Here is a 19,930-nt window from a genome sequence, read left to right on the forward strand (position 1 = left end):
TGCTTGACATGGTTTCCAAACTTTTAAAGTGTGATGTCATTCCAGGGTCTGGATTTGTGACGATGTCGATGGGTAGAAAGGGAAACAAAATCATTTATAAAAAGCTTGACGCTGTGTATGCATGACCCTCTAAGTAAGTAGGCATAGGACAACAACCACTGTCGTTTTCTATCTACTTTATTGGTGCACCAGCGAAAAAATAAGATTAAACCTTCTGCATATGTATATTAACTACTTATTTTTATAGAATTATTATTATGAATGATTGATGACCTATTTCCAATATATACTTTTAAATCTTCATGCGTTTCTTTTTAGATTGGGGTGGGGGGGAATGCTTGACGCTATTTTACCCGTCAATAATTGCGATATTAAATGGATGGTAACTAAGATCAGAAGTGAAATATAGCCCTGACTTGAGACCAAACTTTAAAAATATCGATGAATAGATCTATTACAGTACAGCTATCATACTCTATCCAAAAATTAAAATAGATTTAAACACAATATATTTTTAAATAGCTTTTTGCAAAAAAACGTTTTTCCAAATGGAAGAGTTCACTTTTATAGTTCTATTCTGAAAGTAAAAAAATGTCAAAAGTAACACACGTTGTTGCTGATACAGGTGCTTTTATTCGCAATGCACCACTTCGAGTAAGACAATATACTCTGTAGGCTAACTAATGAATATTTTTTTTAAAAGATCTAGATCTATATTTTGTTTGGTTTAATTTTATCTGTAAGATACAAACTTAATGAGTCATGACGGTTAACCACTTCTTGAGGGGGGGTGGGGGGAATCATGGAATGGAAGGTTGGCGTTGATGACATATGGGATCGTCCATAAATGACGAAGGGGGGTCCGTAATTTTGTGACGAGGGGGAGGGGGGGTTCAGATGGTGTGACATCACACTTTTGCAGGTAAAATCACGATATAGCGTCGGAAATTATTGGGTAATGTTCGTTGAGTTTCGGTAATTTTCGTTACTGTAAACCATAGTTTATTTGACCGTTGAAAGAAAAATAAAGTCAAGTGCATTAAATTTATGTTTTAACTTAATTTAATGTTTAACTGACAAAAATTAGCAACAATTAGTAAATCTAAATATTATTAATAAAGTCGAGTGTAGTAATAAATGTTTTTTTTTAAGAAACAGAAAAATACCTGCAGAAGATTTGCGACAACCAGCTCTAGTTCTGTTAGAAAATAAGACGATTAGATTTACTGAAGTTAAAAGTAGTAAGAATAACTAGAATAATGTTTAGTAGCAGCAATAATTAGCACATACACTTTAAATAATTAGAAATACAAAATAATTAGTTAATTAGCAAAACAGTATTTAAAATGCAACTAAAATCAATCCTTGCACATTTTTAAACATTATGTGTTAAAAATAATATGGCGGCAAATAAATGATGGTTTACAGTATTTCCGGTGGTTTCCGGAACGGCTTGACAGACTACGCCATGGTTTTACTGTTTTTTACTGCTGTACAGTTCCGGAATAATAACCGACGCTATATCGTGATTTTACCCTTTTGCATTATAAAAAGCAATTTTAGAAGAGTTTTATTTTAGCCAATGCCATTATTTTCGCGTTTTAGAAAACAGTTTCGATCAATTTTAATAGGAATTGATCAAAATACTCTAGATCTATATGTTGGCACTGACAGAGTTCTGACAAGATTTTGGAAAAATATCGATGTTTTAAGAAAAATTCAACAGCAATTTTGAGGGGGGGGGAAGGGTAGGCTGGGGTGTGATGTGACATTTTGGGGGGGGGTCTGGCTTTTTGTGATGGAGGGGAGGGGGGGGGGGAGGTAAAAATTGTCCAAAAAAGAGTGACGTCATTTATGGATGACCCCTATGTCATAAATAATGATACAATAATACAGTTTTTTTAAAAAAAGAAGTTAGGTTACTTGAAGTTATTTAAGTACTAACTAGATCTATATGATCCACCGTAATGGACAGATCAACTCTATAGTCACTAGTCCTACCAGACATATTTTTCTACAACAATGGGGGAGTTTTTATACCAGTGTCCGATAATAGAATTTTCTTTATAAACGGGGTGTTAGGTTACTGGTAATTAACTAACTACCCACATGGCTGGTTAATGTCAGTGCTGACCCTGTCCCTAACCCTAGTCCTACCAAACGCCTAACCCTATGCCCTAATTTCTAACCATAAAATTAGTCGAGATCACAATACTTCTAACAATCCAACACACCTATTTTATGGAAGAGTCTATTATCCGACATGGCGTTTTCACATGACGTAGACGATTTTTCGTCTTAGTTCTAGTGACCTGCTTAAAATTACTTTTGAAAATGTTTACCATGAGCAAAATGTGTTATACAAGTATTTGATAATGATCCAGTAATGGAATCTTCCTTAAAACTAGGAATAGCCTTGGCCAATGTCAATCCTAATCCACACCTTGAACGCGATATTAATTAGGCCCTACAGGAAATTATTTTTTATAAACAAACTTTTTTTAGTGTGTTGGTACTTTTTCTTCCTTGTGGATAATATTCATATATTTAAATATAAAAATGACTGGTCTAGCAACTAGTACAATCATATATGTTTGCTTGGTATCTCAAAATTCTTTGGACCTAGCTCTTAACACAGTGCCTTAGTGAAAGAATTTTTTTCTTCATTTTTCTGTCATCCTGCAGTCATACACTTCTCTAAAAAAAATGTGTTAGCATTACAGAAAATTTCATTTCATTCATAGGAAATCGCCGAGTCTGTTTATACAGTACCAGAGGTTATTGCTGAAAGTTGTGACAGGGCTACTAGACGAAGACTGAAGTTACTTCCTATTGACATCAAGTTTAAAGAGCCATCGGGGGAAGCCATACATTTTGGTAATTAAATTGTTATTGAAGATTATAAACTGTTGTTTAGATTCAAAGCATTAAATTTTGCTCATGTTCTGTATTTGTTTTACCAATATTTGTGTTTTAATTCTAAAATAACCTTCTGGCAGTTACAACATTTGCTAAAAAGACTGGGGATTACCAAGCCCTCTCTGCTGTAGATTTGAAAGTTTTAGCTCTAGCATATGATCTAGAGAAACAGTTCAGGGGCACAGACCACATTCGCAAGGAACCACCTACAAAAGTAATTCATTTTGTTTGTCGTAGTCTTAAACTAAAAAGTAATGTTTTTTCAGTTGCGTTCACTAAGTATGTTTGTGGTTCTACAAATCTTTGAATATTAATTTAACCCTTTCCATTGTCTGACTGAGCTGAAATTTTGCACAATGGTAGATGTTTTATGATATTGCTGGAATAACTAATTTTTTAATCTTATTAAAAGCTCTTATTAGATAGACAATTTAATTTTAAAATTACTATATTCAACAATAAAAGGAGAGATAAAAAGATAAAAACTAGTGATAGCTTGATCCAGACTATTTTTGTGGGTGGCTGATTTTGTGCCCTTTCATCAACCACAAACTAAACAGGGGCAATTAATTTTATAGATCACAAGTTACTGGACGGATTTTAACATCTATGTAAACTTAATTTTGAACGAATGAAAGTGGAAAGTAATTCTCACATAAAAATGTTTTCAGGAAAAAGGCTTTTATTTTATTCACAAATCACAACAAAATTTAAATTGTGCCTTAAAAAAAAATACCAGAAAAAAGTTTAGTTTGCATACTAAACAAATTTTATGTGCTTTAAAAATACCCATTCTAATAAATTTTATCCGGATTCATTTACAATTTTCTTTCTCTTTCTGCATGCTCTTCATGGTGTAATCTTACTAAAGCTATATGCTGGTATGACTTAAAATAAAAGCCTGGGCGCTCAATGATGAAAATTGAACATGGTCTTATGTTATGTTATAGAACATAAACCTATCCATGAATTGCATATGAAAGGGAATATATTCTCCATAATTGAGCGCCCAGGCTTTTATTTTTAGTTATACCAATATAATTATCATTTTTTTGTAAATATAATAAAAGCCCTTTTCCTTAAAAAAAATTTTGAGAATTGTTTTTATTAACACGTTTTTATTAACTGAGCTTCGCGTGGATGTGTTTGTTGTTAAAATTGACATCGAAAATTAGCCCACTTCTGATTGTTCTATAGTTCTGAAATTTGGCATGCAGGTTACTTTCGCCTAACAATTTCAGATGCAATCATAAAAACTAGCAATTAGAGACCGTAATTAGCTTAATTTAATTACGCCCCAAGGACCATAAAATTGAGGACATGATTTCTAAAGATACCGACAAGACTGGAGGCCTATAGACACAGTTACTTCGGCCCCAATCGATGTGAGCGCGCTGGCCGTGATCGTATAGTGGTTAGTACTTCGCGTTGTGGCCGCGACAACCCAGGTTCGAATCCTGGTCGCTCAAGATTTTTTTAGTCCGTGTATTTATAAACACTTTTTTAAAAACCACGTTTTTCATGTGTAGCAACGGACTAAAAAGGAGAAAATAAAATACTTAAAAAAAAACTTTTTAAAAAACGTTTTTCTTGTTGACTAAAAAGTAGAAAATAACTATTTACATACATTTGATGACAAAAAACGTGGGTCGGGCAGATGGGTCGGGAAATTTGATGGTGAACGTACCCACGTTTTTTGTCATCAAATGTATGTAAATAGTTATTTTCTACTTTTTAGTCCACAAGAAAAACGTGGTTTTTTAAAAAGTTTTTTTTTAAGTATTTTATTTTATTTTTATACTTGAAATGGACCTAAGTGTAGCAGTTAATGGAAATTGGGGATGTTTGTACTATTAACTAACACTCTCTAACAGTAAGCTTGCATGGTTTTACTAGTGTTTTTTAATACTGTTCACTTGTATTCTTTTATTATTTAACAGGCTGAATTTGTTATTGGTCAGAAGACTGATATATCTGGTATTAACTTGGCTGCTAAGGTTGGTATTGAAATTTTTGTAAAATATGTAAAGGACATAACTACAGAAAGCCTGCATCTTAACAATTTGTTTCTTGATAGTGCTCAAGAAATTATCCATTTAAGACCTTCACACACAAAAACAATTCTTACTCTATTACAATTTATGTTTAGCTAAGTTTTTTTAATCACAAGAACTTTTCTTTAATTTACTTTAATGTGTACATTATGTATGCAAGTTAATATGAAATTGTGTTTTTATAACCTATATACTTATTGCTGTTAAGTTTAACGTGGTCATTCACAAGGACATGAGCCCCAGTCCTCACTCCCGGTGGATATTCTTAAATCTCTCTTTTTAATTTGTTTAAACCAATTTTTCATATAAATAATTTGGTAACTTGGTCCAATTTTTTTAATGTCATGGGGATGTTTAAAAACTATACAAACTAATTATCCCAGCATAGTTCTTTATAGGATTATCTCTAGGTAAATTACTTTTGGTTACTCAGAGACTGCTCTTTTAGTGTGATTGGGATATCAGTTTGTTAACTTCATTTATTTTTTTTAATCGCTTTATGCTGACAATTTACTCGAAGTTGTATATAAACATCAATTCTGTTGCCTAAAAAAGATTCTATATATTTAAAGGTGGAATTTTTCAAAACAATGCCATTGTGATTCATTTGTGTCACATACTTGCCATTGTTGTAAACTGATTGATATTTTCTGAAGTTGTTTCTGCTTGTGCTCAATTAGACAATTAGTAGTTTGAACTACTTATTATATCAAATATTTCTAATAAAAATGTCTTGATTTTTGTTACATTTATTAAATATAGCAATACAAGGAAGGAGAGGCCTTGCCCAGCAATCTGATTGGTGAGAAAAAGGAGGATGAAAGTGATGATGAAGAGGAAGATTACACTGTGGAGGATGAAGGGGAAGAAGAAATTGATATCATAGACAAAACTGACAAGGATGGAAAAATAGATGATAAAAACAGTTTTGAAACTTACAGAGAAAACAAAGAGGAAGACCAAGAGGAAGAATCAGAAGAAGATGATGATGATGAAGGCTGGATAACCCCCGCTAATATAGTTGAGGTTAAAAGGTCAATGGGTGTGGAAACAGCTTTAGAAACAGATGTGGTGCCAGTTGGTTGTTTAACTACTGATTTTGCAATGCAGGTGAGGTGTTAGCACACACAAAATTTTGTTTTATAATTTTATCGCCTAAAATCTAAATAACTAGATTTTCAAGCATAAAATAAAAGATGTTTCCTTAGTTGTTTGATACTTGCCTTTCCAAACCAGTGTTTTCATTTGTTAATTATCTTGAGCAGAATGTGCTGATCCAGATGGGGTTAAATGTGTTGTCTGTAGATGGCATGCTAATTACCAGAGCCAAGAGCTATGTCCTCAGGTGCTTTGGGTGCATGAGGTAATTTAAAAATTGAATTTTTATCTTAATTATTATATTTTGCCTATGAGATTTCTAATTTATTATAAGGCTTTGTAATCTCAAAAAAATGTTGTGTTGTACATAGGCCTAATTAAAATCCATTGTTGATTAAATTGTCTATTTTTCTTTTTTTAGTAAGCACTAAAAGAAATTCCATCATTTTCAACTGTTTACATTTATTCCTAACTTGTACAGGATTACCAAAGACACGTCAAAATTGTTTTGTCCACACTGTGGTAACAAGACACTGAAGCGTCTCTCTACAACAATAGAGAAGGATGGCTCTGTAAAATACTGGCTGGCCAAGAACTACAAAATACGAACAAAAGGCATGAAGGTATGGGTGCTATGTAATCTTTTTCATAACCACACATCTATATATATAATTCTCTACGTGGGGACCATACAAGACACCACCAAGTAAGGGCTTAGCTGTTCCTTCCCCGCTCTCTAGGCTTATTGCTACCACCCACACCCCACCAGTCTGGTGAGCTGTGATTCACGCTGAATGTTTACAATGTGATGGCTATTAGGGGCAGATAATTCAGCTTTTAAACAATTTGAAACCAAGTTCTCCTTGATCTTTTCATTGTCGTCACAGACAGCCCCTTGGTGGGGGGGGGGGGGGTAGTGTTAAATTCACAAATTATGAATTACTGAAAAGTAGCAAATAAAACAACAAAATAGCGGCGTGTGCTTATGGTGCAGGTCAGCTTGTATATTACACCACTCCAAGTCTACCATTGTGAATGGACGGTTGTCATGGTATTACATAATTCATGGTATTACTTGCAGAAAGAAAAGAAAAAACTAATTGAAAAAACTACTTTTCAGTTGTGTAAACTGCCAGTGACTTTCAATTTTAAGATTTCAGATTTGATCTGGACTAGTAGTTTAAGCCTGAATATGTCTAATCAGAGAGGTCTATCCATTTTCTGTAGAGCATTTGCTGGTTTAATTTAAAACTACTACTTTTATTTTAAATCACTTGTATACCTTTAATCAATTTCTCTCCTTCTGCCTTGTTACAGTACTCCCTCCCAAAACCTCAAGGTGGGAAACATGCAATGAATCCAATACTATGTGAAGACCAGCCTGTTCCTGATCAGAGACCATCCAAAAAGTCACTTCAAAAAATAGACATCCTGTCCAGTGATATAATTGCAGACATGAGCCCTTTCAGCATGAATGATGTTACCAGTCGTGCAGCTCAGCTTGGTATTAGTGGACGCCAGTGGTCAAAACGGAACCAAAATGATGGTTTTAAAAGAGGGAAGCGCAGGGGGAAATAAATAATTTACATTTTACCTAATGTGTCTGTTGATTTGTTTGTGTTGATTTGTTAGTACCTATTTGAATCTGTCAACTTTTTAGAACAGCCAAAGATTAGTCACTGCTGTATGGTAAATGCAAATTATCTAAGTTTTACCACAGTCATAATTTTTTTTTAAAGTTGTTAAATTGAGTAGGCCCACCTAAAGTTAAGTCATGGTAGGAAGCAGCTAACAGCACATAAATTTAAGTCAATGTCCTTTAGTTCAAAAAGTAAAAGTTGCTGCATGTTTGGCTTAAAACTAAAATTTAGCAAACGCCATACAGTATTGGTCAGATGTTCATTTTTTTCACCTGCAGGTTATTAACGCATCCTTATCTCTGACTAGCATGTGAAGTAATATTATGGTCCATTCTAAGAGCCCAGGTTATTAATGCATCCTTATCTCTGACTAGCATGTGAAGTAATATTATGGTCCATTCTAAGAGCCACAATGTTTTATCAGGTTCTTGTTAATATTTTAACAAGCAGAGAATAAAACTTAAGCAATGAAGCATGAATTTAATCAATAAATCACAGAAGATGACAAAACATAAAACACTTGACTCTGACAGTTTGTATTGAAATATTTTTTTTTGTCATGATAACTTACATGAACATGTTTTATTTTATCTTTTTTTTTCTTGCATTTTAACTTTTTAATTCATCAATGCATATATTTCATTAAAAACTTTTCCCACCCAATTCATGACATATGGACAATTTTAAAAGAACAAATTATGTACAAGCAGGCTTATAGTATGAAGTATGCAACATGGTCAATAGAACAACACCCTTAATAAATACATATAATACTCTGTGATAGAGAGACCAATAATAAATACAAGTTGGCTTCATCAATGTGCAACTTGGGTTTAGAGATCTTATCCACAACCCCTGCCCTAAATATACAAGCCCAACATGTAAGTTTTTATTAGATTTAAGTTTTTTTATGTACAGCCTAATAAAGTAGAAAAAAGAAACATTTTAAATTGAGTGGTTACATTTTAAAGAGCTACATCTGGTTAGATATGATTTTAATGCCCCACAAAAATATTTAGAAGCAGCTAAGTACTATCAAAAAATGAGTTTGACTTTGAAATTATGACAGATAATTCATTAAAGTTTGAGAGTTTAATGTCATTATTTTATAAATTGTTATACAACAAAACGATGACAAAACATTCAAGTCATGAGTATGTTTTCAGAAAAATCAGAACTAGAGGACTTGAACATGCATGAAGGTACATCAGCTCATAAAACCTACTTCTAAACTTTAGCTCCATTGCATTTTCCATTAAGATTAAAATTGAATTTTATCATCACTTTTGTGTATTATATATAAGGGAACATTATCAAACATTTAATAGAAAAAGTGTGAAAACTGTACAATTTTTTTTTTTTTTTAATATAAAAAAACAAATAATGAACTTTTCCTCAAAATAATTTTTAAAATTCTGTTTTTGCACTTGATTTCTTTTGAGATGGAAAGCAATGGACAATTGTATGGCAAACAGCCATAAAAAACATGCAGCACATTTAGCTACTAGTTAATTCTTTATAAAACCATTAACTACTCAGTTACACTGATTCCCTTGCTACATGAAAATAATTTGAAACTAGCAGACAACTGATCAAATTATACATAATCGATGTAGATGGTATCTACAATTATTACACAAGTATCTTTCAAGCATTTTTAAAAGACTTCAAATAACAGTGACCCATGAAAATCACTTAAGTTGGATTTCACACAAAAAAGAAAGAGTTGCATCAGATTTTAAGTACACATTTTTTACAAAATGAAAGCATTCAAGTTCTGATTTGATAAACAAATTTCAATAACATGTTGCAGTTCATCATCAATGAAATACTGGAGCAGTAGAAAATAGGTGTAAAAGGAATAAATTAATATAAATAGTTTCTCATTTGATCTGTAGTACTAGTAGCTGGAAAAACTGTTTAAAGCTTAGCTGGCAGACAACACAAAGATTATGCAAAAACAGTTTTAACACAGACTAGAATTGAGTGAGGCACATATTACTTGTATTTAGTTGTACCTTCTTTCAAGAACAATTAGGGCAGGGATTACTTATACCTTCTTTCAAGAACAATATGGGCAGGGATAACTGTACTATCATTTTAAGAACAATATGGGCAGGGATAACTTGTACTTTCAAGAACAATAAAGGCATGGTTAAATTACAATAATTTTAGTTCAGAGCATGAGATTAACAAAAAAAGCTCTTTAGTCCATGAAGGTTTTGACTGCTTAATATTTATTCAATATGTATTGATTAAAGGTCTGAGGGACGTCAGTTTATCTATACTTGCTATTAGATGTTGAAATATAAAGTGGTTCCTTTTTCTTAACAAGATATTTATACAAATGTACATAGCAGTCATGGAACTAGGCTCACTTCAACAGATTACACACAGTGATAGAAATCTGAATATTAGGATTTTAAAATAATTCATTAGTCTAATTTTTTATATTAGTTATTTTGAAATTTTGGTGTAAAACATCTTAATAATAAAATGACAATTTATAAAAATAACTATTTGCAGCCAATAGAACTCATGAAAGGAAATTCATTTTTCTGCTTCCTCATTAAAATTCAAAAAATAAAAACACTACTTTAAAAAATTTTAAAAATAAGACATTTTAAATTATTGATTAATGGTCAGTGCATGGCTATTCGTATTACATTAAGAAAAGTGAGATTTTAAAAAAAGCAACAGACACTAAATTAATTGTGCAGAAAAAATGCATACATAAGAAGAGTCATGCCATTACAATCTAAGAACAATGCAGTGATGTTAGCAATAGAGGCATACACATTCCAACAGAATGGAAAATAGTGATCAAATAATACCCCTGCCAAATAAAGTCTATTTATATTAAAGACTGACCATATACAAAATAATAACTGTGGTTTGGAAGATTTTTAAAATACAAGCTATCATTGTGGTGCTTTGAAAGAAAATCTATATCCATTCTACCAATACAATAGCAATAGAATTCCATATAAACACATTTAAAATACGATCTTGACTACAGCCTGCAGTTTAAAAATCTTACCAGTAAAATAAACTGTGTACGTTAATTTCTCTAGAAAAGCTACAAAAATATATGATCATGCTTGAGCCTTGTTTAACTATTTTTTTTAAAAATGGCAACGCATCTCAGGAAGTTTTTTTTAAAAACTATATTTGCCTCAATGTTATTTCTATAATTTTAAAAGCAACTGAGTAAAAATATCTGCTTCCCAAGTTAAATACACCACTTAACTTGTTACCTCATTTTTTATCTATCATAAAAATCAATTCAAAATCAATTTAAAAATGCAAATAAACACGGCACACCCAACAGCTCTGCTCAACTTTTGCACAAATATTGTAAAAAAGCTGCTTAACAATCACTCAGAAATATTTAAAATACATAAATTTTTTATACAAAAATATACAATTTTAATAACTTTCAATGTCAGTTAGGGAAGAGATGTTAGAAATATCCTGAGAAAATGACAAAATGGCTTCAAGCTCACAGGGTAGCCATCAAAACCATTTTTTTTTTAACTTAAAGGTAATTTAATGTATTTAGCTGAACCTTTTTTTTTCTGATAATAAATCACAATTTTTTTACAATGCTACAAACCGTAAACAATAAATGTACTGTGGGGTTTTCTAGAACTGTTTTCGGACACTCTCCACACAAAGTTTGTCTCGCTATTATTTTGCACTGGTGGTTTGAGAGCTGCAGGTCAAGAAAGTAATCCAATAAACCTCCAGACAGTAACACCTTCACAAATGTGGCATACATCAAAAGTCCAAATTGAATAACACAAAAAAGATGGTATGTAGTAGTGATATCAAGGAGGGTTTTTTTTTATAAATCCAAATTGTATTTGAAACTTAACCACATAAGTCCCAGATGACCACTAATAACCAAATACAGATTAAGGTTATCTTTTTCCAAATATACAATAGCAGTTGAGTCCAGTTAGAGTAGCATGGTGTGATTAAAGCCTCCTGCTCTTTAGTTTCTTCACAAAATTCCAAGCCACACATGGTTAATATAACCAAAGAACGTTCACTATCTGTGTGTTCTTGACCAGTGGATTTTGAGCACATGATTATCACATAAAAACTAGAACGGCTATGGGATCAGCAGGAGACCATGGCTTTTTTATATTTTCACCAAGGTCTTTTAAGAGCCTGGGTCATTCTGAATCTGATTTGGGTTTGTAGTCTAGATGAAATGGATCTGGAGAAAAAAATTCAATGAAAATTTTTTGGCAAAGCAATTTATTTTAGTCAGCTGATCTTTGATTGGTTTATTATTATCTGTAACTTAACTATTTATTTGCATCTTAACTATTTAGGATAAAACAAAACTTGAAGCAAGAATAAAGACAAGAACTTACTTGATATAGACTCCATTGTGTTCTCTTCACATTTTGATGGCTTATGCCCTGCCTGACCACAATTGTAACAGACACTTTTACCACTAACTGGGACACTAGGGGGTACTGGGTTAGGAACACTTGAGTTACTGGTTACTGTAGGGTTAATGGCAGGATTAAAAGGTTGATACATTGAATTTCCTAAAATAAATGGAATTTGGCCATGTGCAATCTGGCTAGGAAATCTGCCTGGCCAAATTACATCAGATTGTAATCCATTAGGAAAATGCTGCTGCATAGGCTGGGGGATTGGTTGATGAAAGTAATGGTTAAGAGAAGGCATATTCATATATCCATTTTGATAAAGGTATATAGACATATTTCTATTGGGAGGTATCTCAGAATTAACTGATTGCTTGTTGCTATTGGAAGCAAGAGGAGGGCTGGGGGTCCCAGAATCTGCATTAGGCTTGGCAACATTGTGGTTAGGTGGGGTGTGGCTTGGCGGAGTAGGTCCATCCGGCCTGCTGGGGTCAACCATCTCAGAATTTCCTATAGATGGGACTTGCTGGGCCTGCTCTGTGCACATGGCACTGACTGCAGGGGCTGGGGAATGAGGCGGTCCAAGCGTTTGTGTTGTTGTCATTATGGCAGGTGAATTGGCAACAGAAGTAGCAATCCGATGGTAAGGTGGGAGATAGTAACCGTAATTGTTACCGGTTTCTGTCAAAGATGGTGGTAGTATCGTTTGCTGCAGGTGTGTTTGAGGATTGGTTGCCACCAACACTACTTGAGAACCAGATGAAACAGGAGGTGGAGCATTTAAGGAATGAATATTAATCAGGTTAGAGTGGTGGATTGCTCCACTACTCACATTATTTTTGCCCATACCTTGTGGTTGATGTTGGACATCGTATTGAGGCATGGGAATCAAATTTTTTTGGCCAGTATGGGTTGGCTGTGCTGTTTTATACGATCGCATCATTGACCTTGCGTTTGGTATAACTGAAGGGCATGGTAACTGGTGCGGAGGTGGGTCGGACATGTAACCATTTACTAGTGTGGCACCCACAGGAACAATAAGGGAAGGTGGCGGAGGGGGAGTGTCTGTCCGAGGCTCAGTACTGATTAGTGCTGAATGTGCATGAGGCGCTGACAGAGAATTTGTCATTCCAGAGAGCTTAGCATCGTCAATGGCAGACACTGTTGCTGTATTTGGATTTATGTGAGGCATAGACTGAGACTGCTGTGGTGATCTCCCTCTACCTTTTCCTTTAGTTGCAGCTGGAACAACAAAAGTAAAAACACTTAAACTGCATTCAAAATGTACAATTATGTTTGAGGGATGCAAATAGTTTAATATTTTGGGGTTGAAAGCTATATTGCTAAAAGTTGTATATCCTTAGAAGAAATTTTAAGGAAATCTTTACTTTACAATAACCATTTTATATATTTGTAATCTAAAATTTAAAATATTATATCTGACTTACCGCCACCTCTGTCTTCTTCAGAGCCTGAACTGTCCAATGGATGTTGCCACTGTTTCAACCCTTTTACATCAGCCATTGCTGTAGGGGGTGACATCACAGGTACCAAAGCTCCTTGGCCCTGGGCTTGAATCTGCTCCAAGGACAACGTTTGCTGCAGCAGGGGACTGGCTGGTGGACTTGTCTCAGCATTAACCGAAGGCTCACCCAGTGGGGCAGAGGGTGATGGCAGCAAGCCTAAATGGCTATGCTGGGAGGGGTAGGTTGCAATCCCCTGAACATATGGGTGGTAAGGTGGGCTCACCATATAGTAGGGATGTATCAACCCAAAAGGTGGAAATCCAGGGTGTGGCTCAGCTGGTGGCAGCTTAGATAAAATCTCCGTGCTACTGCTCTGGGAATCTTGGCTTGGCTGACTGGAAGCAGAATATATATAGACGATCATAACCAACTTCAAAACTAGTGAACCCTTAAAAGTTAACAGACATGCCTACCCCTGGAAACCAAAAGTAGGAACAGTAATACATGAAGAGGAATTTTAAGCTACTTTGCTAAACCAAAAATAAATAATCAAAATAAGCTTTATGACATTACACACAGTTGCACAGTAGATTTAAGCATAAGTAAATAGTGTTTAGTAGTTATATATAGCTAGTTTCTATGCGACATCTATATACTGCTTAATGTCAGCTTACATTTCTTTTTCTTCTTCTTCTTCGTTCTTAATTATTAGTGTTGAAGGGGATCGAGATTTATCTGCCAGTGGGTTTGAACTCGAGACTGTTCGAATTTATCAACCATCAGCTTTTTGCAGACTCGACCACGCCTCCAACACAATTAAGCGTTACGTGTCAACTGGTTTTGCGCCATTTAGGCCATTGACTCCGATTTCAGCCTGCTTTTCTTATTGGATTTGCTTCCATAGCCTTTTGTCCAACCAAGAACAAACCACAAGGCAGCAGTTGTTTTTAATTTTGGAGTGTCTCTCCTAGAAGAGTGGCTGTCCCCAGCTAACGAGCCTCATCTGCACGAGGGTTCGAACTCGAGACTTTTCGGTTTAGCAACCATGAGCTTTACCGACCCGACCACGCCGACCCCACATTTCTTTTTAAATGTAGGCTAATCAGTAACCTAAGAACATTCCCCCCCATTACTAAAACACAATTATTTAACAGTTGATGCTATCTTAACGTACTTTGGATTTTCCTACCTTGCTATGTACTAAGCCATATGAACAACATATGCTAAAGCGCATGTAATTAGTTAAGATTTAAGGCTACCTATTTCCTCCTAGTTACTAGATTCTAGATCAGATTATCTAAACTAGATCTAGTAGTTAGTGCTTCATTTTATAATTTCATGGTATTTTCCTACATAATTTTATATAACTAATATATTAAATGTACAATTCAATTACAAATGCCAAAAAGAACATTTCTGCATTTCTTCAGAATACTTTATAAAAATTATGTTTATTTTTAATGACGCCTAATCTCAACAGCTAACTTTACCACATTATCTATTCTACCTATTTCAAGTAATCAAGGGAACAGAAATGTGACAGAGAAATAATCACTTTTCCCTATTCTTTTTTTCAATTCAATTGATTTGCTTTCTTTCTACATTTTCACTAATGTGTTGATCATTAATTAAATTAAAGCGGAAAAAACTTTGTCAAAAACAGAATGACAGAACTAGACAATTGTTTTAAAATACGGAACAATTCCGCTTTTGGCCAGTAGGCATGTCTGAATTAATTAACTAGAAAATACTGTTATGCTGGCAAGAAAGTTAACAAAACTCACTTAAGTTGATCAAGTTTAGATTTCAGTTTACTTTGAGCATCTGGTGGCAATCCAGCTTTGGCAAAGTCTTCCTTGCTCATACATATCACCTAGACAACACAAATGATCAAAACACACGTTTATTTTACTAAATGGTACTTTAGGTCATATTATCTTTATATAGACTGTGTCAAGCTATAATAATAGAATCATGAATAACAGTTTACATTGTTTCAAATATTTTAAAACGAAATGTGAACAGGAAGAGTACAGTATTGTGTCATGTTAGTGTTTTGGGTCTATTGATACCATGTGCACCTAAGGGAGGAATGGGGTTCTGAATTTTGTGACCAAATATGTGGGGAAAAAAGAACTCAGAGCAGAGGAGCAGCCAACGGTAGTAAACAGTGACCAGCTATTGAAGACCAAACCACAACCAAAAAAAAACTTGCCTGTTTTATAGTAAATTCTTTAAGATTGTCAGAATACTTTTCCAGATTGAGCAGAAGTAAGAGCTGATTCAGTGACAGTTCTATGTTGGAAGTTTTGCTCCTGTGACTACCTCTGCCAGGTGTTACAGTTGAAGAAGAAGCAGGGGATGAAGTGCGTGAATTGTCAGGAGAGTTGGTACTGGAAACTGGTCCCTGGAAAATCTGGTTGGGGGGTGAGGTGTTGGCCTGCATTCTGCTGTAGGCGTAGAAACAACATTGTGAAAGAGTTAACCTATAATGTGTAGTCCGACACATACACAAATGCTAAATGGATTTTACTGAATTAAGCTAAGATATAGCATGCATATAATAAGACTATATTAAAAATGTTAATACTCCTTACCTCTGTACATTATGCCTATGATGGTGGTCATATGTTTGATCTGGAAAAATGACATTTATATAATTTTCTTACAGGTAAAAAATTTCCTAGAAATAATTACAAGTCAAATATATTTTCAATGATTTTTCATAGGTTATACTTGCCTCCTCGAGAGGGACTAGGCTGGTAATTTAGTGAGTGTTGTGGGGGAGGCTGGTTTTGGCTTGCACAAGTTAATGATGGAGAGTGACAAGTTGCTTGATGAAAGAGGGTTCCAAATCTGTTGAAAATATTTGCTGGAGCTTTGGCTATGTGACTGGCAAGAAAGAAAAAACAGTACAAGTTAAGGTTCTGTACAAAAACAAAAAATTTTTAATAAATTAATAAGTAATAATTGGTTAAATATCTACTTATGTTACATTTCTAAAGACTGGTTTAGGCACCTTAAAATGATGTATAACACATAAAAATTTAATTATAGATATATATAGGCTATAATTTGTTTATTATAACACCTCACCTAAGATATACATTCAAAGACTGCATTTGCTCTTGTATAGGCTCCTTCACAGCTATAAAATAATCAGAAAATTAAATTTTTAAAATACTCTTAAAGCTAGTGTGCAAACTTTTAAGATTATATGAGGTATTATTCATTATAAATTACATGCTTGCAATCGAGTTAATCATAACAAATTCACATAAACTTCACTCAAAAAATAATAGCCATGGTTTCACATAAAAGCACTACTATTTATCTCTTAGAAAAAAATCTCTTAAAAGTTTAAATCACTAGATAATGGGATTTTTTAAATTAAGCATTTTTATTTCTTCATTACCTGCAAATGTAGGTACAGAATTGTGTTTTTTCTTCTCTTCTGGGAAAGCATGAAGTAGCTGTGGATTAAACATTTTAAAAATAGTTGAGTTTTAATTAAACCCAGAAAATTATTGAAATGCTTTAATACACTATCATAAAAATAAATATATTTACAGTTTACAATTAAAAGAAAAACAAAATGAGTGTTTGAAGCAAACAAAACAAGCCCATGATTTTACTAACATAAAAAATACATTACGTACGGCTAACCTGATGCTAGAAACATTTTATCCAAAACTTTAAAAAATTGTATCTCATTTCTTATCCAATAAAATAACATTTACCTGTCTGTGTAGCTCCTGTAGCTGCTTGTAAGTCATGTAAACTTGTGTGGTATCACCATTAGACCAAGTTGTCTGTTAACACAAGAAAATGTGTTAGGGCTCTAAATGTTCATACATGTTTTAACCTGAAGCAAGCCATGAATTCATTCTAATTTACAACAAAAATACTTCTACATGTTTTTCTTACTTGTATCCGATAGTCAGGGCAGTTCTTCTTGTTCTGTGGTTCCTCTTTATAATCAATTATTTTAATAGTTTTCAGAGACACTAAAAAACAATTTTAAAAACTATTAATAAGCAAAAACCATTGATTCAATACTAACAGTTTAACATTAAAATAATAGGTTTCTGTATAAAGGCCTATTTATTTCACTTAATATTATGTTTCTAGTTACTTTAAATCAAGTTTAGTATTTTCTGTGAATTATACCTTCAACATCAGGTTCTAGAGGTCTTTGTGGTATAGAGAAATCTAGTTCCAGTTCGTTGGGCTGAAACAAGCATAAAATATATTAAAAGATGATATTGTAAGGTACTTCATTCAGCAACAGGAAGTATTTGAAGCACTGTTACACTACAGAAACCTTAGTCCAAACTATATACTTGATAGCTAAACCAATAGGTGAGTTGTATAACCACTTAATTTTTAAATGTCTTCAAAATATGTAAGTATGTGTTGACTGGTAGGAAAGTTATTTTAAAAAATGTTAGTTTTGTTTAGATTTTTAGCAATTAAATCTATATAGGGTTTTTCTGATAATTATGATTAGGAGCAGCAAATGTTTGTGTAAGTAAACAGCCTCATTTTACCTAGTAGGTCCAAACTATCTATAGAGACAAACTTTTTAAGATGTTTCAACCACTAATAAGCTAAATAAAGTAAAGTTATAAAAAACCTCATACTAGTAGGATTACAGATAATTTTAATTATATTTTTAGATAACTAAATAGGCCTAATGTCAAAGTCTAAATTAAATTATATTTATTCCTAATTTTTTTAAATTAGTGAAATAATGTTTTATGTTTGACTTTTAAAATCTACCAAATAAATGGCCCAAAAGATGTGTAACTGTAAAGATGTAGGCCTATGTAATTCAAGTTTTATTAAAGCAGTTTTTGCTAGTAGGAATCCATAGCACAACCCTCATCACTAACTATCCTAATCCTATACTTTTTTTTACCCCAAATATAAAATCATACCTAAGCTAAGGACTTGTGCTATTCCATTTAAAAATCTTAATAAATTTACACTACTACTGTCTAAAGTGCCTTGTCCACAGCTCAGTACCTAGCCTGCAGCTATCTTAAATCTTTAGTTTCAAGGGATTTTTTTTTTATCTTGGGGATATGAGATCCTTAGGTCCAGGTTTGACTAATTTATTTATTGATGTTTGAAAATAGAAATACTAAATAAGAAAGACTAGGCCTATAAGTATTAGTTAAAAAATAGTAAAAGGCCCTAATGACTAGTCTAATGTCCAAATTGTGCTCTAGTTTCTTATAAAAAGTTATATTATTATATTATAGTAAAAAAAGTATTTTAAAAAGTGGCTTACTTTATGTCAATTATAGAGATCTAGGCCTATATCTAATAATTAGATCTAAATTGAGTAGCCAAAAAATAGTTACTTATAAAGATTAGGCTTATAGGTCTATTGATCTAGATCTACTTTATGACTTTATGATGAGATAATTAAAACGAGTATGAGAGTCGAAGAGTCTACTAAAGTCTAAAGACATCTAGATCTAGTACTACAAGAGGTGTAACACTACAAAGTGGCTATAAAGTTAACAAACAGGTGGTTCTTGTCTAGCTCTAGATCTAGATATAAACTAAAAGTCTAAATCTAAATCGAGTGCTATGTGACAGAAGTTTATTGGTACTGACCATTGATTCATGTGAAGCTTCTTCAACCTTATTCAAGGTCTCACCAAGTTTCAGTTTCTGATAAAACTTAAAAGCTGGATGGTGTGATGCCATTGTCAATATAAGCTTTATTTCATTTTCTACCTTCTTGTTGTCAAAGTATCCAGTTAGGCTGTCAAACTGTTTATCCAATATTTCAAAAATTACCTCAGCACAAGATGAATTTGTTGAGTTTAAAAGTGCTAACGCTATAATAAGTTGAGATCTCAATTTTTCGTCTGACAAACTAACAGAATTTCTGTTAGATATATCAATTGGTTGATTTGCTTTGATTTCAGCATCACGAAGGTAGTGAAAATCTTTCTTTGCCAAGTCCTCTAGAACTGTGCCGATAAACCGTAGTTCATAAGGGAGACACATATGCAGCAACCCACACATGTAATCCAACCTTTTACATGGACGGAGGTTTCTAAACCAGTCACATAAATCTTCTTTTCTGACCATGATGTCAGCAAGGTTTAACTTAAATTGTCGTGGGCGACTCGAATCGCTATCTAAAACATAAATTTAGATCAATCATGCTCCCTGAAACTAAATTGCCATGTAAGATTCCTTGAAAACATCGGAGAGCAGATAACTCATCCGGGCATCACACTTCTTAACCAATGACCATTCATTCCTTTTACGATATAAAACCAAAACTTAAGCATTGAAAATTAGTTTTAGAGTTAAATATAAAT

At 33.3% G+C, this 19,930-nt stretch overlaps 2 protein-coding genes across 2 annotated transcripts; one reads left to right on the forward strand and one right to left on the reverse strand.

Annotated features, from left to right (window-relative positions):
• The first annotated feature begins 532 nt into the window (after positions 1-532).
• LOC131944212 (RNA-binding protein NOB1-like) lies at positions 533-7,664 on the forward strand. Its single transcript, XM_059304746.1, has 8 exons — positions 533-654; positions 2,745-2,877; positions 3,000-3,133; positions 4,860-4,916; positions 5,736-6,083; positions 6,239-6,336; positions 6,553-6,694; positions 7,389-7,664. The coding sequence occupies exons 1-8, from the start codon at positions 592-594 to the stop codon at positions 7,647-7,649; spliced, it is 1,236 nt and encodes a 411-aa protein (XP_059160729.1). The 5' UTR covers positions 533-591; the 3' UTR covers positions 7,650-7,664.
• A 2,379-nt stretch (positions 7,665-10,043) lies between these two features.
• LOC131944222 (zinc finger CCHC domain-containing protein 2) lies at positions 10,044-19,831 on the reverse strand. The gene is made up of 13 exons (XM_059304761.1): positions 19,212-19,831; positions 17,754-17,814; positions 17,511-17,590; positions 17,324-17,395; positions 16,999-17,056; positions 16,680-16,731; positions 16,324-16,475; positions 16,181-16,220; positions 15,799-16,033; positions 15,368-15,456; positions 13,566-13,978; positions 12,097-13,359; positions 10,044-11,936 (listed from the first exon to the last, which is right to left on the reverse strand). The coding sequence occupies exons 1-13, from the start codon at positions 19,692-19,694 to the stop codon at positions 11,893-11,895; spliced, it is 3,042 nt and encodes a 1,013-aa protein (XP_059160744.1). The 5' UTR covers positions 19,695-19,831; the 3' UTR covers positions 10,044-11,892.
• Between the last annotated feature and the right edge of the window lie 99 nt (positions 19,832-19,930).

Source organism: Physella acuta, unplaced genomic scaffold (genome assembly GCF_028476545.2).
Source record: "Physella acuta isolate Inbredline_101_S28 unplaced genomic scaffold, ASM2847654v3 ptg000486l, whole genome shotgun sequence".
NCBI lineage: Eukaryota > Metazoa > Mollusca > Gastropoda > Physidae > Physella > Physella acuta.

What these genes read in the sequence shown, in the direction of transcription:
- LOC131944212 (XM_059304746.1), top strand. Translation starts at nt 592, where the DNA reads ATGTCAAAAGTAACACACGTTGTTGCTGATACAGGTGCTTTTATTCGC. An exon ending in TTCGCAATGCACCACTTCGA is followed by an intron (nt 655 to 2,744) that starts GTAAGACAATAT and finishes TTTCATTCATAG; the next exon opens with GAAATCGCCGAGTCTGTTTA. An exon ending in AGGTGCTTTGGGTGCATGAG is followed by an intron (nt 6,337 to 6,552) that starts GTAATTTAAAAA and finishes TAACTTGTACAG; the next exon opens with GATTACCAAAGACACGTCAA.
- LOC131944222 (XM_059304761.1), bottom strand. Translation starts at nt 19,694, where the DNA reads ATGGTCAGAAAAGAAGATTTATGTGACTGGTTTAGAAACCTCCGTCCA. An exon ending in AAGCTTCACATGAATCAATG is followed by an intron (nt 17,815 to 19,211) that starts GTCAGTACCAAT and finishes TGCTTGTTTCAG; the next exon opens with CCCAACGAACTGGAACTAGA. An exon ending in AAGAATTTACTATAAAACAG is followed by an intron (nt 15,457 to 15,798) that starts GCAAGTTTTTTT and finishes TGTGTTGTCTAG; the next exon opens with GTGATATGTATGAGCAAGGA.